The 23,656-nt window shown below is 53.0% G+C and overlaps 1 protein-coding gene across 1 annotated transcript; it reads left to right on the top strand.

Moving 5' to 3' along the window:
- The first annotated feature begins 305 nt into the window (after nt 1-305).
- DHRS11 (dehydrogenase/reductase 11) lies at nt 306-23,447 on the top strand. The gene is made up of 7 exons (XM_051809456.1): nt 306-480; nt 11,464-11,673; nt 17,512-17,606; nt 18,049-18,178; nt 18,779-18,871; nt 19,518-19,583; nt 20,721-23,447. The coding sequence occupies exons 1-7, from the start codon at nt 349-351 to the stop codon at nt 20,760-20,762; spliced, it is 768 nt and encodes a 255-aa protein (XP_051665416.1). The 5' UTR covers nt 306-348; the 3' UTR covers nt 20,763-23,447.
- Nucleotides 23,448-23,656: the final 209 nt, after the last annotated feature.

Raw genomic sequence — 23,656 nt, forward strand, 5'->3', positions numbered from 1 at the left:
TGCATTGTCCGTGGGCTGATTGGATAAAACAGCCCAGTTTTTTTGGGATGCAGGGCGCTGGAACGCGAAGCCCTTTGAGCTCCCTCCCACCCCAAACCCTTCCCCGGTAACTCTCATCTCCCGGGGGGGAGGCAAAGCCCAACCCAAACATTCCAGCCGGGCACGACGCACCCCCACGCTGGGGCTGAGCCCCCGCAAACTCAGCGCACGCACCGCGGTGGGCGTGTCCTCGCGGTGGGCGTGTCCCCGCGATGGGCGTGTCCATGGGCGTGCCCGGCGGGGCGGGGCGGGCGGGCGGTGCATTGTGCGCGGCGGCGGCGGCGGCGGCGGCGGGGCTGGGCCGGGGCCATGGAGCGCTGGACCGGCCGCGTCGCGCTGGTCACCGGCGCCTCCGTGGGCATCGGCGCGGCCGTGGCGAGGGCGCTGGTGCAGCACGGCATGAAGGTGGTGGGCTGCGCCCGCAGCGTCGACAAGATCGAGGTACCGGCACCGGGGAGGGCACCGGGGCGGGGGCGACTCCCCCGCGAGGCCGCGCCGGCGGCGGGGCCGCTCCCCGGGTCACCCTCGCCGTGTCCCCGCCGGGGTGATGCCGAATCCCCCTTTCCGGCAATCCCCTCCCTCCATCCCCCCCGCCCTCCATCCCTACCCAGCCCCGGGCTCTCTCTCCCGGAGCCCCCGGCCCCGACGGGAGGGTGGGAGTTGCCCGAGCGAGGAACGCGTTCAGTTTTGGGGTGTTTGTTGTTTTTTTTCTTTTTTTTTGAGACGCTTCTTATCGTGGTTAAAAATAACACCTGCCCGGCCGGCCCCGGGAACGGGAACGGGCTGCGCGGGTTTGGGGCTTCCAGCCCTTCGGCTGTTTGGGAGACGGGGTATTTTTGTGGTTTAATGATAAAACAGAGTTTCAGCCCTTTGGGTCCTTAACGTGTGGCTCGCCCCGACGAGGGACATCGCAAAAGCCGCGTCAAAAACCTCACGGCGTTGGCTTGAAAATAAAGATGCTTAAAAGAAGTGTTTTCTCTCGATCCTCCTTGTATTGGGTGCGTTTTGTCGGCTCTGCCTTGCCGTGGTATGAGATAAGGCTTATTTGCTCTTTAAGAAGTTTCCACTGAGGTAGGAAATAAGTTGTAGTCAGCTTAAATATTGCCGTGCTGGTTGTTTGGTGCCCAGGGATGCAGAGGAGATCTGTACAACATCCAGGGGTTGTGTTTCCTTAGCCAAGGTGATAAGGATTCACCCTGACTGCGCCAAGAATAAATTGTCCAAAATTCACGGGAGCCAAGGCTTGGCATTGGTGGTGTTGCTGAGTGGGGTTGAGTAAAGGAATGCTTGGTAGAAACCAGACTTTTCCCCCGTTTTTCACTGTGGATCAGAAAGATGCCACTTGCAGAGAGAACACACCAACGTGACTTATTGAACTGTCCTCTGGGGCTTTGCTTCTAATTTTGGACTTCCCAGCTTTTTGCTGCTGTGGTTTGCAGGGAAAGCCGAGCTCTCCAAGGGCTCTCCCACGTGCAGCTGATGGTGTTTAATGTGCTTCTGCAGCCTGGGAGGCTCTTGGAGCCCCACGGTCCCTGGCAAAGGATGCTGTAAAGGATGTTGTTGTTTCCCGTTCCCCTCCAAAAAAGACAACAAAGTTATTTCCAATGTTGCTGTTTCCAGTAGTGCCTTTTCCTTGGGTTTTGTTTTGGAATCTTTTCACTTGGTAAAGAAATCAGTGAAACTTGGTGTTTTCCTTCGGTGCTGCAGAAGAGTTTCCTTCCTCTCTGAACCTCTTCTGGCCAAAACACAGCATGGATTTAGGAATGGGAGTTCCTGTAAAGGCTTTGCCTTTCTGTTTGGCTCTGCACTGGGTGCAGCCACGCTCGGGGCAGTGATTTCTGGGGTTGCAGGGGGTGCACAAGTGCTGAGCAGTGCTGGGGCTGCTCACACCTCCCAGCCCTCTTGTCGTGCTTCAGAAACACATGTTCCCAGGGCAGCTGATGTTTGTCCCTGTTTCCTCCCTCTTCCCTGGGACCGAGGTGTGTCTGCAGTGTGCTGTCATTTGTTTTGGTGGGTGTCTGGACTGTGTCTTGCTGCGTTGCTATTCTGGGTTTATTTATTGTGAAGCATGTTTCCTTAACGAGGAAGAAAATCCCAGAAGTGCTGCCTGCTCGGGGAAGGGAAGGTGGTGGAGCGGGAGGTGACCCAGGGTCACGCTGGGAACAGGTCCATCACCTCGGCCTGGCTGCCAGGGATGCTGTGTCAGCACAGATGGGGCTTTGTACCAGCTCCATGCTTCAAATGAGAGCTGAGCTTTCCTCCAGGTGCTTCACCTTGGGCCTTTCCTTTTAAAAAAAAAAGAAAAAAGGAAGATATTCAGTCTTAGGACTGTGGAGCTGCCGCCGAGGGTTGGGATTTTTGGCTGTTGGAAGCCACGTCAAGGAGCAGGAGCTGGTGTTGGGTGTGGGATGACTGTGCTGTGGCTGGCACTGTGGGTGATGCCAGACCCCACCCCTGGAGCTGCTGCAGGGCTCCTGCCCGTTGGATGCTCCGGGCAGGAGAAGGAGATGGGAAGGGCTGTGCCATCAGCGCCCCGTCAGCGTGTTCTCACCTTGGTTGGTTGCTGCACAACCAGAGCCATCCACAACCTCCACTCCTCTGCTCTCCCTGGCTCCTGGTTTCCCAAGTCACTGTTGGTCAGGAGCAGGAGGATGGCATCCCTGCAGGAATCCTTGCTGGGGATCCCAGGGATGCTCTGCTTCGGGAAGCACAGCTCGGATGTAAAGGGCAGGATGAGGTTGCAGTGCTGGAGTCTGGGGCTGGAAAGTGGTGATGGAGGGACAAGAGGAGAGGAATATGAAGGAGCTGAGGAGCTGGGGTTGCCAGAGCATCATGGCCATAGTTCATGGAATCATGGAATGGTTTAGGTTGGAAGGAACTTTAAAACTCATCCCATTTTCCCCCTGCCATGGGCAGGGACACCTTCCACTATTCCAGGTTGCTCCAAGCCCTGTCCAACCTGCCTTGGACACTTCCAGGGATGGAGCAGCCACAGCTGCTCTGGGCAACAAAGTGACTGCAGGACAAATCTTGTTGCTGTTTTAAAACTGAATAATTTGCTAAATATCAACGTGGATGATGTTGAATATGATGATGTTCAGAGGAGCAAACCAGGAAAAATATATCGAGGCAGCTTGAAATGGAAAGGGGGCAGAGAGTAGGGTTTAAACCCAGGAATACAATCCTGACTTTGTAGCAGAAAAGCATCTGTTTTCATCAGTGTTCTGCACGAGTCACCAATTTTAAGGTGAAGTGGCTGGAACTCCTCTGTGTTGTGGTTTTATAGCCCACAGTAAACTGGGGACTGAAAGAGCAGGTTGTCTCCTGGAAATTTTAGCTCGGGCAATAAACACTGTGTCAAGATTTCTTAATCTCTTGGAAAATCAGATAAGGGCTTGAGGCAAGATAACAAAGGAATTGCAGAGTTGCGGGTTTGGCACTAAACCTGTGTGGAGACCCCAGCGCTCTTTATTTGACTTTTGAAATAAAAACGCTAATGCTTAAAAAAACCTGCAGAAGTGTCCTTTTTTCCCTTGCAGTGGCTGGATTTGCAGTGCTGTCCCTCCCTTGCTCCCAGGCAGCCTCGTGTCCCCCCCTCATGCAGCTTTTTCGAGCGGAGGCTCCTCCTGCGGGTCACCCGGCGGTGACTTTAATAGTCAGACATCGAGGAATGAAATATAATTAAAAATGGCTTTATTTTACTTTTGCATGCCAGGAGGTAATTCAGGTTGAAGGCTTGTTTTAAATGTGAAGCCTGGAGGTACTAACAGCTGTCAAGGACTTTCTGGCGTGTGCTCGCTGAGCGTTTCCTGCTCCTCAGACACGGCCACGCGTTCCAAGTCAGGAGCTTTAATGAGGCAGCCAAGCGTTTTTAGCAGCCTGTAAGGCCAGGCTTTTGGGGGAAACTGCTCCCTGGGAGCTGATCACCTTCACAGGGACCCACTTTGCTGGTCACTGGGGTCTCCAGTGCTCAGGGAGACTCCTTGAGGTTTACAGCCACTCCATCCTGCAGCCAGAAGGCAGAGGATCCCTCTGATGGCTTCACTTCCAGGCTCCTCAACTTTCTTCCTCCCAGTGTTTTCCAGAAGTTTATGTTTAGTGTCTGACTTCTTGCAGCAGCACAAAAAAGGGAGAGTTTCCACATGCGTGGGACAAAATGTTCTCCCCCCTCAGCTGGCAGCCCCCTTTTTTGCTCTTTTATTCCACGTGATCTGTAAATTTTATTTCACAGGGTTTTTCCCAGGGATGGGGGAAGACTTGGGAGGGTTTGTGGTAAAAGCAGGTGTGGTAAGGGCACATGGGTATGCCATGGGTTTTCTCTTGGAGTACAGGGAGGTACAAGGCAGGGAGCTGTTTCCAAAGGGTTTGCAGTTGATGATAATTTTTTATAATTAAAATTAATGTATTTTTATATTTGTAGAGAATGGCAAAAGTGCTGGCAGGAGCTCTCCCTCCAGCTCCAGTGTCAGAGCCCTGGATCCATAGCATGGCCAGGGCTGTCACTGATGGGAGATGCTCCAGCTGGGACAGTCCCACCCACCTGCTTCATTTCAGGCAGCACCTGATGCTGCCACACCAGAAACCATCCAGCAGCTCGTTCATTCCTTGGATACCTTGCTCCAGCATGGCCAGGGACATCATGGATGTCGTGCTCCAAAAGAAACCCACCTTTTCCTCCCTTTGTTGGAGTGTGCAGAGCAGGGCCGTGCAGGGAGCAATAAATGTGGTTTAAAATGCAAGGTGTAGCCAATTCATTCCAATGCATTTGTGACAGGTATTGATCAAAGGTAACATTTATAACCAGGGACGGCTTTGCCAAGGTTAGATCTTGCTCAGGAAACAGCCTTTGATAAGCTGAGCTGTTGATTGCAGGTTGGAGCAGCCCAGTCTCTGAAGGGGTCAGTGCTCTCTTCCATAAGCACCAGGGCCCTGTGGGAGGAGGAAGGAGCTGAGTCTTCCTCGTGGGATCTGAGCATCCTGAGCAGCCATCTGGGGGCTCTCTGGCCACCTCCACCCAGCACTGCCCAGGCTAAAGGTGCAAGGGAGGCTCTTGACCCCTTCCAAGCTCCAAGCAGTTAATTAACAGCTACTTGTTTCATAGTAGGTGAATGTGGATTTAATCACTTGCATGGTTTAGAGGTCACCTGGTGACATTTTGGCCTCCCCCTGTGGATGTCCCTGCAGTGCTGGGTGTCCCTGGTGGGGTCTGTCCCTCTGCCCCACAGCCAGGGATGGGTTTTCATGGGGTGTTCCCAAAACCACAGGTTTCACCTCTCTTAAGGCAGGAGGAGCAGCTTCAGGCAGGATATTCCCAAGGTATGGTCCCTGTGTAATAAATGACCTTCAGAATCTCCTTGGCCTCTGGAAGGGTTTGTTTTGTGTTTGACAAGGCCTTGCCTCAGGGATGGTGGGTACTCAAGGCCTCTCAGGTGCTTTTATTGCCACTTGTCCCTGACCAGATCCTTTTCTGATAAACAGGAGAGATCCCATAATTGCAGCCTTGAGTGGTGGGAACAAATGCTCTGCTGTCCCCATGGTTTTCCTGAGGCATGAGGGGGAAGAGTTGGTTTTAAACTGGGTTAGAACACCCCCTTTCTCCCCCAAAATGTGCTTTAAGAAGGTCTTATTGCAGCAGCCCCCCCTTCTCTGCTCCTCTGTTCCACTGGGCTTTGCAGCAGAGCAGCAATACCAGGGCATGTTGTGCTCACAGCCCTAAACATAAATAACTGAGGCTTTCCTGGGATTTTGGAGATGGGATGGGCTGGGGTATGTGTTCTGCTGTGTAACGAGGCAGATCTGGGAGCTGTCCCGTGCCTGTTTCCCTGTGTAAAACCTGGCAGCTGCTCTGGGAAGGTGGGAGGGTTGTCTGGGAGCAGCATTGGACATGGAGGGGCTGTGTTCTGGATTTATGGAGAATATCCTGGAGCAGGGAGGTCTGAAAGGAGCTGGCACAGCATTGGGGAGAAAATATGATGGAGAAAATAATGGGTCTTGTTAATAGTTTAAGCTCTGCAGAGAGCAGTGGCTGTGCTGAAGTGGAGCTGTCACCCTCATCCTGCCCGTGCCCACCTGGGAAGTGTTCCCGGTGATTTCCTGGCTGGCAAAACCATCGTTGGCCCTGCTCAGCCCCGGGTGGGTTCGTGCCCACCCTGGGTCTGTAAAATGGGGGCAGAGGACCCCTGGTCTTGCTCCTGCAGCCAGCCCTTGCTCCCCGTTGGGCTCTGGCAGCTCAGCACAGCTCTGCCCAGCTAAGCCGGGGATTAGCCCCGGCGCGGCCGTGAGCGGCGTTGGCGTTGGGGCAGATGTTTAATCACAGCCCCTGCAGCTGGGTGGCCCTGGAAGTGCCAATCCTGGAGGCTGCTCTGCTCCCATGCGGGGCTGGGACGTGTGGCAGCCCCCGTGGGGCCCGTCAGTGGGTCCTAAATCTGGGCTGGGTCAAAATTCAGGACCCGTCATCTGGATTTTGGTGCCGGGGCGCTCCGGGGGCTGGTAGGGGAAGGCCCCCCCATGCCCCTCCCGGCGTGAGTTAATCTGCCTGTTCAGAGAGGATTCCTCGGGATTACACGGGCGGGCGGGAGCGATGGGACACAGCGATGCTCCCGCGGGGATGGTGCTGGGAGAGCGGGAAAGGTCCCGGCTCTGCCAGCTCTGGAGCAGGGCCAGGGCCACGCCGAGGGGTGTTGAGAGGAGAAGAGGCCAATCTCGTGCTCTGACGTCGGGGACCTGCTGTTCTGGTACTGCTGGTACAGCTCTGGGGTGACAGCCGTGGTCACACCGAGGGGGGGGCTCGGTCCCTCTCCGTGGGTCTTCCTGGGACCCCGAGCTCGGAGCTCAGCAGTGGGTTGTCATCTGCTGCTGCTTCGTCAGGATGCTGGGGCTGGGAAGGGGTGAGTCCCCCAGTGATCTGGGAATGAGTCCTGGATACCCTCAGGGGTGCTCCCAAGTCTTCCTCACCCTGTGTGGTGACAGACTCGATTCTGTTTGTTATGCAGGGTGGGCATGGGCTGGTTTCCTGATGTACTCAATTATAGACATTATTCAGGGTGGGCATGGGCTGGTCCCACCTTGGACCTTCACACCTTGGATCTTCAGGGTATGGCTGGTGTCCACGGACCTCTGACCACACCTCAGACGCGTCGCCGGGCACCTCAGACCTTCCCTGCTGCGAGATCAGGTGGAGTCTGGCTTGATTTAATTCCAACAGATCATCTTCCCCGGCTCCCCGTGTGGGGATGACACACACGAGGCACGTGCCGAGATCTGAGGGTGTCAGGCTGGAGCTGTGCCCTCCCAGCCGTGTGTTTGGGGTTGCCTTGGCAATCCGGGCGCCGCTCCAAGGGCTGGTGGAGCACCAGGACAGCGGCTCCAGCCTCAGTCAGAGCTCTGAGGATGCCAGGGAAGGGTCCACGTGCCGGGTTAGGTGGGAACCTGCGTTGTGCAGGCTGGGGCTGGGGCTGGGGAGCAGCCAGGCTCCTGTGGGGCCGGGTTTAGGACAGTGGCACCTCAGAGGGAGGCAGAGCTATCGCTCTAATGAGCTGTCATCGGGCAGCAGCGTCTCCTCCTCCCCCACGCCAGCCTGTGGCGACGTGATCTGAGCAAGCAGGGAAAAAATAAAAGGTGCCTCCAGCCTTGACATGAGTAAGGAGGGGTTGTGTGAGTGCCTTGAGGCAGCAGGGACCTCCAGGCAGTGCCAGCGGGGCGGGCGGGCTCGCGTGCGGCGTTGGAAATTGAAAATTAAGTGAGCTGGGGAAAACATCATCTTGGGTGTTTAACTACTGAGAAAGGGCTTGGAAAAGAGCAGCGTGAGTCTGGAGCAGTGTGGGAGGGCAGTCAGCAGCTCTGGGAATGGGTGACTGCTCAACTGGACCCCGTTTAGCAGGAGTCTGGCTCCAGTGCCTGGGAAGAAGGGTGAAGTGACATTTATCCTTGGATCACATGTGGGCCAAAAGTACCCACAGCTCTAGGAGGGGGCTCAGTGTGGTTATCTCCATTTTCCAGTGGGGACACAGCTCTGGATCTTGCCCACAGAGCACTGTGGAAATAAACCCCAGTCTAGTGCTTTATTCACTGTACGTCTCTTCCTCTATTATGCTGTTGTACTGTTATTAAATCTTAATTAAAAGAAGCTTCAAACTTGCCAATCAGTGAAATGAAAGGGTTTGTAAGCCTCCAGTTTTCTTCCACAGCTGTGATGCTGTTCATTAGGATTTTTCTCCTTCATTTCCTATGGATAGCACAAGTAATTGGGGTGACTTCGGTGCTTTTCCAGTTGGTTTCTTGGTGCAGTTCTGTATTTGAGCACAAGCTCTATCAGTAGGACTCAAGCACCTGTGATGAATGGCAGGTTAGATTAAAAATTACCTAATGGTTTCTCCTGGCTTTAATCTCTCTGAACTAAACATGTCTGAAGTTAATGGGATGGTTTGCCAAATAAAGCCCTACGTGGCTCTTGTCTTTTTTTCCTCCCCTTAAGAGTCCCTTTACATTTTTATATCAATTAGTTTTGTAAAACTGTTTTATCAAGACTGATTGTAGATGCAAGGCGCTGTGCCCATTTCAAGTGTCATATGCACAAAGAGCATTAACCCCTTCTGGGGAGAACTGATGGAGCCTCAACGTACCAAAACCATCCCAGGAATGCGAGGCATCCTTTCAGACTGGGTAGCACGTCAGAATTGAGGGGTTGCATCCATGGCAGTGGATGGCTCCAGGTTAAATGTTTTAACATCTCTTTCTTCCTTATGTTGCATTATCCCAGTTTGTACCAGCAGCAGTAGCTCCTGGCTGTCCATTCCCAAGCATCCAGTGATAATGGTGTGGGACAGAGACACTGGAAGTGTCCAAGGCCAGGTTGGGCAGGGCTTGGAGCAACCTGGTCTAGTGGGAGATGTCCCTGCCCATGGCAGGGGGGTGGAACTGGATGGTCTTTAAGGTCCCTTCCCACCCAACCCATTCTGTGCTTCTGTGCTTAGGTTTTATTTCAGACTTTCATCTCCAGCCACTGAAGGCTCACTGGCTTTCTCTGTACTGGTGTTGCATTATATGGTGACTCTCACATTGTTTATGAAATGTGGAAAACCAGCTTTTTTTTCTTTCCTCCCTGTGCATGGTGTGCTCAAAGTGAAATGAGAATTAATTGAGTGACTTAACGGATGCTCTGAAAAAAAAACCCCCTGCAAGCTCTGTGACTCAGAGTTGCTTTTCCTAAGTCTCTTGAAAACTTGCCTGCAGTTGATGTTTCTTTGAAGAGCCCGTGGTGATGACTCTTTATCTCTGGATGGTTGAAGCACATTCAGCCCCCTTGGATGTCAGTGGTGTTCAGCACTTGGTTTTCAAAGAGAATTTGTTAACACAAGTGCAGCCTGAGAGATGAAAGGAGCCGTGTTGAGTCTCGTTCGAGACACCAGACAGGAAAAGAAGGATCTCAAGAGATACTTGATTTCTCTGGTCAGCTGTGGCAGAGAAGCCTTTCTCTGAGGGGGAAAGACCTTTCTCTTGGTGCATCTGGAGACTGACTGGGAAAACAGGATGGGCAGCTCCAGCACCACAGTGCTGTCCAGAGCACACAGGACGGGTCAGGTTGGAGGGGACCACAGTGGGTGATCTGGTACAACCCCCCTGCTCAGGCAGGGGCATCCTAGAGCACATTGCACCCCTTCCTCCATCTGCCCCTTCATCTGGGCTGCAGCCTGTGGGCAGTGGGATGGAGAGAGCCCACTTAATTAGCAATACAGTGATTCTTCCCATAACCTTGATGCCAGGGAAGTGACTGAGGCACCCTTTGCCCATTTTTCCCTCTTTTATCCTTGCAGGAGCAAGGCCCCATCCCTGGAGTGGTTTAGCACCTTCCAGCAGCCCTTCCTACTGCTTTTAATTCTCTAAGTGCTGCTTTTGCAGATTTTTTCCCCCCAGCTGTTTTTTTTCAAGCATGTACTCTTGATCCTTGAAAGGAATATATTTTTTTTCTACCATTATCAGCACAAAATCAACAACACTGCGTGTACAGCAAAGTGCAGCCAGCCCCAGGGGGGCACAGAGAGGTAGGATTCAGTCCCTGGGGCACCTTTGTTCGGGCAGAGATATTGTCTAGCTCAGCCTGAGCAGAGCTCTCCGGGGATCCTGATGCTGCTGGGATGGATCGATCTCCAGCTGAACTCGGCGTGTCCGTCCCCTTCTCGCTTGGTGCTGTGAGAGCAATAATAATCATTCTTGTGTTACTGCAGTGCCTCCCCTGATCTGATAGTCAGAAAGGAGAGTGGAGTCTGGACCAGAGCTGTGGGGCTGGGCTGGTTTTTGGCTTGTGGCCCTTGGAAGGTGTGGGTTCCTGGAAAAGGCAAAGCGGAACAGCTTTAAACTCACTGCTCAGGGCCTTGGCCCAGCTCTGGGGTGGGCTCAGCTATTGGGAAACACTGAAAATCATTTACCAAACAGAGTAATTAAAATGAACACGCTCGGGGCACGGAGAGGGGTTTGGAGCTCCTGGAGTCTCTGTCCCTGTCCTGAGCAGGCACAGCTCCCAGCCCGGAGCTGTTCCACAGCCGCCTTCATGTGCAATCACTGTCTGGGGTCCTCTGCTTCCAGCCAGGAGATTCCTGTGCTGGGCCTCGCTCCTCCTTTTATGAAAGGCAGTGAATCGCAGTCCTTGGAATGCAGGGAGGAGCTGGCAGGAGTGGGAAAGCTGCCTGTGGCAGGGGCAGAGCTTTATTGCACCCGCTGCAATGTCACGTCGGCCACAGCGCCGTGGGCGACGGCGTTCGAGTGATTTGGTGGACGTTCGTAGCCAGAGTCCATCTCTCCGCAGGAGCCAGACATCATGTGGCTCTGGCCCGGCGCTGGGAGCTGTCACTGTCGCTGGTGTGACACATCAGGGATGAGATGCTGCTTCTCATTAGCATCAGGGGGTAAAGGGCATCCTGGGGAGGATGTGGGGCGGTGGCAGCAGCAGCTCTTGCTCTTGCCTTTCCCCTACTTTATATCACCCAGTCTGATAAGAGATCAGGACGTTTGGAGGAATTGTTGGAAATGGCTAATGAGGAATTGCCAGGTGTGGGATTGCCACATCCCTAGTCCGTGCAGCAGCCCCGCAGAGCTGCAGCCTGGTGCCACGGCGGGATTTGTCTGTGTTTTGCCAGCACTGTTCACCTTGAGCTGTGCTGCCTGGGGTGATGGACGAGCACTGAGGGTGTCCTCGAGCTCAGTGACGTGAAGGCTGAAGCGCTCAGCCTCTCGTGGGCATCGATATTTCCTCTTTCTTAATGAGCACCACGGTGGTTCTCCCCTGGCACCTGCTTCTAATCCCGGCTCACGCAAAGCTGGCCGTGGTTTGTCAGCCCTGAGGTGTGTTCTACAGGGAATGGCTGGGCAAGCTGCTCCACGAGGAAAGGAGGCTGATGGCTGTTTTCTTCCTTCCTTTCTCTTCCCTAGAAACTGGCAGCTGAGTGCCAGAGCGCCGGCTACCCGGGGACCCTCATCCCGTACAAGTGTGATCTGTCCAACGAAGAGGAGATCCTGTCCATGTTCTCGGCCATCAAGACCCTCCACCAGGGGGTCGATGTTTGCATCAACAACGCGGGGCTGGCCCGCCCCGAGCCCCTGCTCTCGGGGAAGACGGAGGGCTGGCGGACCATGATAGACGTGAGTAGTGCCCCTGAGGGAGGGGGAGCTGGGCCAGAGTTCTGTTTCTTCTGGTACTGTTGTCCCATCTACTCATTCTACGTGTGCAGAGCTGAGCATCTGCTTCCCAGCCTGCTCTGACATGGCCTGGGTCTGCTGCTTGGGAAGTGGAAAGACATCCTGCCCTGCTGAGCCACACACCCTCACCCTGGAGTGTGGAAACACTCGGTACCTTCAGTACTTCTTCCCTTTAGCTCACTGGCTTTCTAGGTGATGAGCCTCACTCTTTTTTTCTTCCATAAAACAGGAAATCGAATGCCAAGTGCTGGCTTTTGTAGCTAATCCTGTTAGTTGTAGCAGTGGGTTGTAAAATGGGCAGATTCTTTTTGGCTTAAAAAGCCGTAACGCTTTTTGTCTTTATGGCTTAATTTTCTGCCCATAATCTGGTTAGAGCTGGATGTGAGCGAGGCCGTTTCGTGTGCCAAAGTGGGAGTTGTGCAAATGGTCCATCCCATTTACAAGCAGCACCAGGTCTTCCTGTCCTGAGGTGCTGCTGGGCATCTTTTTGGGACTCCACTGTTTTTTGTCATTATGGGGTGGCCCTTTTCTGCATGAACCAGTGGCAACCACAGGGGCTGTGGGACCCCGGGGCAGTTTGTGTGTCCTTGCAATGGCCCTTCCTGCAGCTCTGGCCAGTGAGGTGCTGAACCAGGAGCTTTTCACAGAGGTGATTTCCCCTCCTGTGCCACCTACTCCTGTGCACAAAAGCATCATCCTCACAGGTGCAGGAGTGGAACTCAGGGCTCTGAGTGATCCTTGTGGCACCCTCAGCAGCACTGAGAGCTTGTCCTAGTGAAGGGAAGGACATGTCTGTTGGAAAAGCTGCTCAGAGCTGTGGGCTCAGGGCCACTCTTTCTGACACTGGAGCTGGCAGGATCTGTCAGCTCCCGGGGGCTGTTCATCCAGCAGCAGCCTCGGGGGCTGTGCAGAGCAGAACACAGAGGCACTTTGAGGCCTCAGGCTCCTGCTGCCAGGGCAAGAGCTGCCATATCCTGGCTAATTAAGTTCTTGTTAGGATTTTGGCCGGACTGCCGGCCGCTGTGACCGCAGCCAAAGCAAGCTCAGCTCAGCTTTGTCTGCCCAGCCAGGCTTTGTGGGCTGCCCAGCCCGGGTCACTGCACAGCCGCATCTCCCGGCCCCGGTTGCCATGGAGTCTTTAAAGAAAATTAAGTGAAGTGTAGCTGAGGCTGAGCTGGAGTTTAGGAGGGCACTGCCTGGCGCTGTCTCGCTGCGAGCCGGGTTTGGGGGTCGCCTGTGCCTTATAAACTCCTCGTGCTGGTTGCTGTGACCGTGTGTGGGTGTCTCTGTGGGTGCTGCGTGTCCCCCCCACCCCGTGCTCCTCTGTCTTTGTTCTTCTCACCTTTTGTTCTCTGTCAGGTGGGCAGGCTGGGGGGACTCCTGGTTTTTCCCAGCTGAAGGCCCTTCCCCTCCCTGTGCTCCCTTCCCTGGACTGCTGGGGTGGGAGTGCTCCCTTTATCTCACCTTCCACCTCTCTTGGGGAGAAAGATTTTGGAATGGGGATTGTCCTGTGTGAGACACTTCAACGTTGGTGTTTACAGGGGCTCAAAGTTTGGGAGCCTGGGGGATCCCCCTCCCTGTGGGTGATGGATGGGGTGGTGGCCCCACAAGGGCAGCCTTAGGAAAGAGAGCTGGGAGTGTGTTTTATTCCCAGAGGTGATCTGTACAGCTCCATCCGCTCTCTTTGCTTGGCAAAAACGCTGTTGTAGCACTGGGAGCAGCCTGAGACATCCAAGATTTCTTCCTTCACTGGCAAATATTTTCCTCTCACCACCTTCCCAGCAGCTGGTGGGTTTGTTGTGTAATGGAATAACCCCTTTAATGCAAAGGTGAGGCCCTGGGGAGCTCCAAAGGCTTCACCCACCTCAGCCTGGGCAGCCTGACAGGCCTGGGCTTTGCTTTTGGTCCTGCTGGTGAGTGGGAGGAAGAGCTCAGGGTAATTCCTTTCATTGTGTGCCCCCGTTTCGTGGCTGCAACTTCCCTGCTTGGAAATCTCTCTCTCCTGGCTGTGCAGGCACTGGAGTGGCAGTGCTTTGGGGAGGGGTGTGCAGTGACAGTGGGGTTTGGGAAGGGGTGTGTGGTGGATTTGGGGTGGATGTGCAGTGACAGTGGGGTTTGGGGGGAATGTGCAGTGACAGTGGGGTTTGGGGAGGGGTGTGTGGTGGGTTTGGGGTGGATGTGCAGTGACAGCTCTCCCTGCTGTGCCACGCCAGCCCCAGGGAAACTCTCTCCAGGCCCATTCCTCTCAGAGGGTTGGGATGGGGGAAGGCTGTCAGCACCTTTCACGGGCCACTGGGCTTTGCAGAGCTATGTGGGAGCAGGGAGGCTTCTTGCAAAGGTTCCTTGGAGAAAGGTGTTAGAGAGCAGCAGGGTTTGAGGTGCCTTTGGAGAGTTCCAGTGTACTTCTGGGCTGCAAGATGGGAAAAGTTTCTGAGCAGCCATCAATCTATCGATTTAGGAGGCATTAGGGCCTTAAATTAAAGGCATTTTTTCTTTTTGGTAAATTGATTTTTGTTTCCATACATTTTTTATGAGCTTTGAGGCTCTCTCTCCTTCCAGGCTCCCCTCTCAGTATCCCTATTCTTGCTGTACATCTACAGTCAAACCCATGTTATCATTTGCTTATTCCTCTTCTTTTGTAATGTTCCAGTTCCTTGTTGTCTGGTGGGGGTCCCCCCTGTTCCCAAGGGGGGAGCTGCAGGAGTCTGATGTGAGGAGCTGTGGATGTGTTGCTTTACAGCAGCACAGAGCCCAGCGTTGCCAGCCAGGAAATCCAGTGTGGGAGCAGGAGGGAACGTGCTACTTCAGGCAGGTTCTGAGCCCATCACCTCTTGGTTCACAGCTTCCCCCATTTTCTCACTTGTTGTTGAGATTGTGTTTGACTTGAGGCCGGAGCAAAGTCCTCCAGCCATCCCTGATCTGCACAGGGGGGGCTGGGGCTGGGTGCTGTGCACCCACGGGCTCCAGGCTCTGGGATTTGAGCAGCTCCTTCACATTTTACCTACTGACCTTTACAACCAGGAACTCAGGCTGAACTTTCCATTTCCACTGTTCAGGGCACAAAGCACTGCAGCACATCCTCTCGCTCCTCTAGACACTAAATGGGTTTGATTCTTCTTGGCATTATTCATTGGCCATACAGGCTCTGCTCTTCTTGTTTCTATAAACCATCTGTGCAGAGATATGTTTTCCTTAACCTGCCTTTCCAGATGTGCTTTGGAACCAGGATACTCATTTTGATGCCTTAGAAAAGGCTGACTTTCTGGGAAGTGAAATGCTCAGCTCTTCTAGGAACGGGATCTTTTATGTCCTTCCAACCTGGCAATGGGAACTCATTAATTACTAGAAAATGTGGCCTCGTTGTTTCTGTCACATGAGCACACAGGGCTGTCCCAGGCTTGCTGTCTGGGGCAGGGTGCAGGTGTGTTGGCCAGCCCTGCTGAGGGACCTTTGAACTTTTCCTACTTAAAATAGGAACGAGGCAGAAAAATGTCTTGTGTGGGCATTGGTAACAACAGCCTGGAGGTGATACAGCCCTAAGACTTGCTCGTTTTCCGGGCATGCTTTTAGCTTCCCGAGTTCCTGTTCCATGGTTTGAAATGGGATTTCACCACAGAATCCAGTGGGAAAAGGCAGGGAGGCAGTCCCAGCTCAGCTGCTTTCCAGCCAGTTGTTCTGTTGTACCGTGGTGTTTTATCACACGGGCTCGGGGCTTTCCTATGTGGCTCTTGATTAGTACCTTGCTTTGCCAGTCACTGTCAAAATGTTGTACCTCTGCCCCCGAGGGGAATCGCTGCTCAGTGAGTCGGGGCTGGAGCCGGGCTCAGGCTTTGGGCTGATATTACCCTCTAGTGGCCTGTGGAGATGGACTCGGGGAGTGACTGCACCAAAAACGTGGTGCCTGGTGGGTTCCTGGGGCAGGGAGGGGAGCTGGGATGTTGCTTGTCACACAGGGTTTTTACACCAGCAGTTGCCCAGATCTGTGTCCACAAGGATTGGCTCCTCACTGGTTCCTGTATCGGGCTGGGGTGAGTTACTCCCCCTTTCCCTGCCCACCTTCCTGTGGAATCCCAAAGCCTGCACACGCCCTGCCTGCTCTGGGCTTTGCTCCAGTGCTGAGGGGCCACTTCTGCTGCCACGTCTGCCCTGTTTGTTCCTTGCACAGCCCAGGTGAGCTCCCCACCACCAGGTCAGGGCTGTGTCTCTGCAGCCCCAGGCACGGTGGCTGAGCTGTCTGGCAGTGACTCTGTGCTTGACCAGAGTGCACTTGGATGAGGGTGACGACTCTCCTTGTGTTGCCTGGGTACTCCCACGGGCAGATAAACAGGCTGTTTATGTGTGGCCAAGACAAAACCCACAAGCATGGCCTCTTGTAATGAGTGGGAAATAAGGACCGAGACAAAAGCAGTGACCGGGAGATCCTCCGGCTGCCCCTGCTCCTCTTTGTGTGCTGCTCAGTAATTGCATCTCTCAGCCCCAGCCCTTTCTGCCTCTCACTTTCTGGTCTCCACACCACTGTTCCCCTCTTGCCTGTCCTTTTGTGCTAGCAAGCCTAGTTACTCTGCCTCACTCTTGTTTATAAGTTTCCCAGAGATGATCTCCAGCCCCCTCCCATATCTGTGCCTCTCTGTCCACATGGCCTTGTTCCTGCTATAAACCCGTTTGTAGTGGCACCTGCCTTCTGATTCATCAGAACTTGAGTTCTTCCTGGGTCTTTCATTCACAGCAGTGTGTTTAAACTCGTCTGGCCTGCTCATTTAGTTGGCAAAGTGACACACTGTCAGGTAGGACCTGCCAGGCTGTCCTGCCTTGGGATGGTCACATCCTTTCTGGAGGCCTTCAGCAGACACTTTCAGCCACTCTTCCAAATCTAAACCACTGTGAGCTTAAGCAATCAGCACTGCTGCTGAGACTCCTGCTCATCAGTCTTGCACGTACCTCTGGGCCCTTTGTATTCCAGCTGGGAGAATTCCCTTATCTGTCTTCCTGGAGGCTTTGACTCTGTGTTTTATGGTCAGGGAACGCTCAAGGCAGCTGTGCATTAGTGGTGGCACGTTGTGGAGGTGACAGGGCCAAGTTTAACTGAGCCACAGTGTGCTTGTCCAGACAGCAAGAGCCTGGAAAGCTCTGGATCCTGTGGTACAGGGCTGGATAAACTGCCATGCCCTTGCTTCCTTGGCTGATCCACTTAAGGCTGAGGCAGATGTCAGCAGGGTGACAGGTTGGTGGCTTTCACATGCACGGGGTGACTTGCCCACTCTGGCTCTCCCCGTGGCACGAGGTGATCTCTGGCTTTGTCTGTGCCCAGGAAGGTCTTTGCTGGTGGTGCCTCCGAGCGCCTGGTGCTCTGACAGCCAAGATCTGGGGATTTCCTCATTAACTAACTGACCTAATTACCTGCTGTCAGTGCCCTGCCAGCTGCCCAGACACCCGTGTGCTCAGTGCTGGACAGAACAACCAGCTTTGTCTCCTGGGCAGTGCTGCCTGTGAGGAGAGGGGGGTTTGCTCTGCCTTAGTTTGGGCTCTACCCTCACACCCCTAAAATGATCAAGTCCATTTATTTCTGGCAGAGGCTGGGGCTGTCTGACAGAATGGGGTATCTGTGCCCCCCTGCCCCCTCTGACCCAGCTCATGATGTGGGGTGTGTGTATGTGCATTTGGGAATTGCCCTGGGAGAGGGACTGGAACCTGCACTCCTGGCTTCGGGCATGAGAGGGACAAGTCATGGAGTGCCAGGCAGGGCTGCTGGGCTTAATTTCTTCTTGTTCCCTCACCCCTCAGGTCAATGTGATGGCTGTGAGCATCTGCACCCGAGAGGCCTACCAGTCCATGAAAGAGAGAAACATTGATGATGGGCATATAATTAACATTAACAGGTAAGTGAGGGGGGATGTGGGATCAGCCACGGGGCTTCCTCCTCTTCCCTGCATTGTAGAGAGGATTAAGCACTGGAGCTTCAACCTTGGAGTGAGCTGATGGTGCCCAAGGAGGGGTTTTCCAAGGATTGTGATGGTTGATTTTTCAAACCACTCTTTTAGTCTTTGCTGGTCTAAAGCAGGAAAGACCAAAGCAGGGAGTAAAGGGTGATGTCAACCCCTTGTGGTGGTGCAGGGCTGAAGATTGAAACTTCTCAACCAGCTCCAGAAGGCAACCATGTGGAGAGGAGCCCATGGGGGGGTGTGCTCCCTATGGGAAGGGAATTCCTCCCGTAGCCACCACGTCACCCTCTCTGCGTGTTCATGACGGTGGTTTGAGTATCCTGGTGGGACACTGCTTTCCTCCCAGCTCTCAGCACCTTCCTTTCTGCTCTCTCCCCAGCATGAATGGCCACAGTGTCGTGCCACAGTCCGTGGTGCACTTCTACAGTGCCACCAAGTACGCGGTGACAGCCCTCACGGAGGGGCTGAGGCAGGAGCTGCGGGAGGCAAAGACTCATATACGAGCTACAGTGAGTACTGGGGGCAGGCTCTGGGGGTTTTCCCTTTGGAAAAGAGGCAAGGGGATGCAAAACCAGTCCTCAGCACACTGGGAATGTTCAAAAAGTCCTGTGGCCAACTGTCCCGGGCTGCCTCTCTTTCCCGGGCAGTGTTTGGGGCTCAGAAGGCACAGCTGTGTCCAGGGAGAAACTCTTTGGGTGCATAAAGGGGGCGTTGAATAAGCTTTTTGGGTGCACAAAATGTGGGCAGTTGCTTGTCAGGGAGCGATGGGGGGGGTCACATCAACAGAGGGGGGCAGTCAGGCTGGGCTGCTTGCTCTCAGTCAGAGCTTTTCCGTGTTTTTGTTTGCTCCTCTGTCCCTCTGGGGTGTGGAGAGGGAAGTACCCACCAGCACTTCCCCAGAGGTACCTGCCACAACAACCATTAAGGCAAAGTCCACTCACTTCAACTATTCCCCTAAAACATGAGTAGGAAAGGAGAATAGCAGAAAAAGAGATGAGTTTTTTTTTTTTGCTTTTTCAGTGCTAAAAAGTTTTATCTCCCTTTTTTTAAAATTGTTTTACTGAAGGGCAATTACAAATCCTATTAGGATGTGCTCTGCTTTTTTCCAGTGTATATCTCCAGGACTGGTGGAAACGGGATTTGCTTTTAAACTCCATGATAATGACCCCGAGAGAGCTGCTGCAACCTATGAGAGCATTCGGGTAGGACTTGGAGAACTGGACACAGAGGGAAGTGGCTCTGATTATAGTTGAACAGTCTCTCTCCTGGCTAATGCTTCCACAGAGTGCCCAGTTCTTTCCAGGATGCCCTCAGCACTCCCAAAGTCTCAGCCCTCAAACCTCAGATTTTGCACTGGTATTTACACACCGTGTAGGTTTTCATTTGGGTTCAGTTTCCAACTCCCTGTATTCTTCCTTTTATTTTGATGTTTCTGTAAACAAGTATCAGTCAGCTTTGACATTTTGCAGGCTATGATTTCTTTGTTGCAGAGAAGATGTAACAAGTAAACGTTCCTGCTCGGGGAGAAATATGAGAGCGTGTTGTCTTGCAGGTGGCACAGGATTTCTTGTGCTTCTCTGGGAATCTTTGATAAGGATGGCAGTACCTGACCTGGCAGAATTACCGTGCCAGCAGTAAAAATACTCACAGCAACTGAAGAATTATCAGCACCAGACATGTCCTTTGTTAAATCTTGAATGGATTATTTTTTTTCCTGCTTGCTTGCATCTTTCTGACATGCCCCAGTGACACTGTCGAGACTCATTATTGATGGTTAGGAGAGGGGTGATCTTGTGGTTAACTTCCTGCAGTGCCCTTTGACTGAGAATCCCTTTGCTGTCTTTGCAGTGTCTCAAAGCTGAAGATATGGCCAATGCTGTCATCTATGTCCTCAGTGCCCCCCCTCATGTACAGGTAGGCTGGGGCTGGGCTGGGGCAGGGGCTGAGGGTGGAGGGGGATGAGGGCTGCCCTGACATTTGCTGATCAGCCACTGTATCAACTCTGAGCTTAGTGAGCCTGGGCTGGGGATTAGTGGGGATCACGTTTGTTTACACTTCCCTTATGGCAGCTCTGGGATTGCACTGCCTGGGCTCTGGAATTGCACTGCCTGGACTGGTCACATCCCTGCGGATCCAGCAAAGGCTGAGCTGACTCTGTTGTTTCCCCCAGAGGGTGGTTGGGCACTGACCAGGCTCCCCAGGGCAGTGGTCACGGCCCCAAGGCTGCCAGAGCTCCAGGAGTGTTTGGACAGTGCTCCCGGGGACAGGGTGGGATTTTTGGGGTGTCTGTGCAGGGCCAGGAGCTGGGCTGGGTGATCCCTGTGGGTCCCTTCCAGCTCAGGGCATTCTGTGATTCTGTGACTGCAGAGGAGGACTGTGCAAGACAGAAGGAATGTGAGGGATATGGGCACGTTCTGCCCTTTTGGATGGTGCCATCTGAGGTTTGCTGAGAGTCTCGAGTTGTACCAGTCACCAAATGACGCGTTGGGCCCGATCCTGCCGAGTGCTGAGCACCTCCCCGAGGGTGTGTGAGATGCTTGTGCTGCCTCAGGGACTCCCTCCTGTGGAACAAGAAATAGGTGGACAGCTCTGAGCTGGAGGCAGGGGGAGGCAGGAGCCGTGTCAGTGCTTACCCTGTGCAACACGAAAGCTCCTGTTGTGAAAGCAGACTTTGATCACGAGAGGCTGAACAGCCCCTCGTGTGGACTCTGCTCCTTGGGGCAAGACGTGGCCGTCTTGACACTGGATCTGTGGGGATGACTGGCCTTGTTGTCCTAAAGAGATAAAAAGTCCTGCCTGTGGCTGAAAGATAAAAGGTCCTGCCTGTGGCTGCTGGAGCAGTGCTGCTGCTTGGCCCTCTGGGATCAGGACCCAGCCGAGGATGTGAACCGTGACACTTGGCAGCCGGTGTCCCCTCGCGCCTCCCCTGGGCACGTCTGAGCTTTTATCCCTCCTGCTGAAGGCACAGCAGGCACATTTCACCTTTGCTTCTTTCTCTGCAGTGCAGCACTTCCAGTGGGCTCCAGTAAAACCCTGCCTTGTCTCTTCCAGATCGGGGATATACAGATGAGGCCCACGGAGCAGATCTCGTAGCAGGAGCAGAGGCCCTCGGGCAGCACAGTGCATCCACTCCACTTCGGACCCTCTGGCAATCCAGGGTGTCAAAGGCTGGCTGGCAACGTTTTAATCAAGTACCAAGGATCATGTCTGAAGAATTGTTTTTCTCTCCCTCTCTCTGAGCTGGTGCTGGTGCTGAGCCAGTTTGAAAAAAAAAACAAACAAGCAACAACAAGTAGTGGGTCTCTTTTCTCCCCCACTCCTTTGTGAAACTGCTTAAGAGTAAAATGTATTTGATGATAATGCAGGGAAGTGGTTTGTGGAAGATTGTTGTCTCCAGGCTGGTTTATTCTTCCTTTTGCTTTCTTTTCAAGGTTTGTTTGATCTTAGTTGCTGATGCTGTGTCTGGACCTATGTGAAGTGGCACAAGATGTTTGCCAGCTTCAGTGTGCTTAGGGTTTGAGATTTTCAGTGGATGTCATACATGAATCCATCTAATATTTGGGTTTATTTTCATCAGGTTGATTACTGATGGTGATGATGCATGTGGTGTTTTCTATTTCTTTTGTATTCCACTGCCCTAAACCCAGCATACAACCTCCCCCACCTCCCCTAGCCCTCCTTTCCCGTTCACATGGATCATGCCTGCCAAGTTTGGGGAAGTATAAATGTGTGTGCTTGATATTTCTCTTTTTTTCTAGGTAGGTAAATAGTTGGAGGAAAAGTACCTGTACTTGTGCAGGTTAGGACAATAATCTCAGTGGCATAGTTACAGTAAGAGTGAGTTGTTTGGTATTTTTAATAAAAACTAAACGTGTGCTGTCTTGTGATCATCACCTCTACCCGTGGTATCATCTCCCAGCACTCTCGATGTTTTGTATGTGATATTTGCATGCATTGACACTTTTCTGGAAACGTGGATCAGTCTTAGAAAGACGTCTGGTGCTGTTGAAATGCTGGTGCTGAGGAGCTGGAAGTTTGTCGGGAGTTTGTTTATGAGGAGAGATACAAACTCGGAGAGAGAGAGAGTGAAATGAACCGTGCTGAAGGTGTCTGAGACGGAAAGAGACTTGTAGGGGTGTTTGCCTACAAAGCAGCAGGTGAAAGGGCTGGGTCAGACCTCGTGTTAGTGCTACACTGGTGCAGCCCCAGTGTTTTGCTCTGGGTTTACTCTACTTGAGAGAGGAGAGAATGGGCCTCAAAGCAGGCACGTGCAGAGGTGGAGGGCACTGGAGTTGTCTCGAGACTCTTTGCAGTGTGGTCTGTGTGTGCCCTACTTCCTCTGGAGCTGTTGGACACGTTGCCTTAAGATTTCAGATCCGCTCCTGCTGGACTCTGTGCAGTGTTTCTGAGGGCGAATGTTGGCTCAGGTGGAGCTGGGATGGTCAGTTGGTCGGAGCAGAGGATTGGAGAGCCTGAGAAATTTGGGTTTGGATGGTTTGGCTCACACCAGGAGAGCTCTGGGAGTCCATCTGGGTCACCCCACCGTCAGGGAGGCCAGAATTGGGCCACTACAACATGAGTTCAACTCCCTGCACAGCCTCAGGCAAGTCACTTTTACCTCTCTGCCTCAGTTTCCCCATCTGTAAAATGGGGATAATAATACTTACCTACCTCACAGGGGTGTTGTGAGGACTCACAAGCTTTTGTAAAGCACTTTGACCACGAGAAGCGCTGTGTAAGTGCTGAGTGTTGTATGAAGTATTATTATTAATGAAACCTTGTGATACCTAGAATTTCCTTGTGCCAAAGGTGAGCAGCTGTAGAAGGATACAAGGAGAAAACTGGCAAAATGTTCCTTCTTAATGGCAAAACAAAGGCAATTTGCCCCACCTTTTTTTTTTTTTCCTGTTTATCAACCCATGCCCATGGTGTGTTCTGTCCATTCCTCATCTGTCACCCCTTTCTACTGACAAGTGCACAGAGCCTCCTCTCTGGATTTGGCTTTTTAATTTACTGTGAGTGAAATTCTTGCACAGCTTTAGTGCACTGCCCTCCTCCAGCTTGTTGAGGCCGTGGCTTTGTGTGGGTTCTCTGCACAGAGCAAATCCAGCAGGTGCTCTGTGCAGTGCGTGCCATCTTTTTTAAGAGAAAGGAGTTAAACTAGGAGTTGGAGGCCAAAAAAAAAAAAAAAGAAAAAAAAATTTGAGAAATGGGGAACTTCTGAGAAGGGAAAAAAAAACTAAGCAGGGATGTGGCGAAACATTGAATTGGTGGCAGCAACTGCGTGCAAAGTTCAGCAGATGTTGAAATGCGTGGCTGAGGAGGGACCTAACTTATCTCCCTGGAAAAGGAGGATTTGGAGAGAATTGCTCAAGAAGGGGCAGTTTGGGTAATTGCTCCCTGCAAACACAACCTGGCTGCCCTGCAGCCCTGGAAGTTGTTTGGTTTGGTGTTTTTTCTTTTTTTTCCGCCCCTCCTCAAGAACATTTGTAACATTTGCAAGTCTTGAAACTGTGCCCAGTATGTTTTTCCACTTCACAGTGTGTTTCCAGGGGATGATTCCTGCTGCCCGCTCACCCCCCCATGAAGCGCAGCCCGCGGAGGGCTCGGTGCGGGTTGTTTGGCCTCCTGGAACCTGGTGGCACCCCCAGCCACCTCCCTGGGATGAGATGGGACACGACCCTGAGGCATTTGAAACCCCCGAACGGGAGGATCAACTGTGTAATTTATCAGTAGGTTCCTAACTGTGAGCTGTAAAATAAAGAATAAAAAGAGAGGCACACTGTGGCTCGTTGTGTGTTCTGTCATTTCTGTGTTAAAAGCGTAACAGCCTTTTTACTTTAACCGCGATTAAGCGGTTTTAAAGCTGTTTCGTGGTTAATTAGGCTCCTGTTAATTAGCGGGGGGGGGGAATCGCGGCCTGTTCCCCTCCTCGCCGCCAGGCGGCGCTGTCGCGCGGGGCGGGGCCCGCGGGCGCCGCCGGAAGT

This window comes from Manacus candei, unplaced genomic scaffold, assembly GCF_025592945.1.
Source record: "Manacus candei isolate 608988 ecotype Guabito, Panama unplaced genomic scaffold, ASM2559294v1 h1tg000076l, whole genome shotgun sequence".
NCBI classification, from domain to species: domain Eukaryota; kingdom Metazoa; phylum Chordata; class Aves; order Passeriformes; family Pipridae; genus Manacus; species Manacus candei.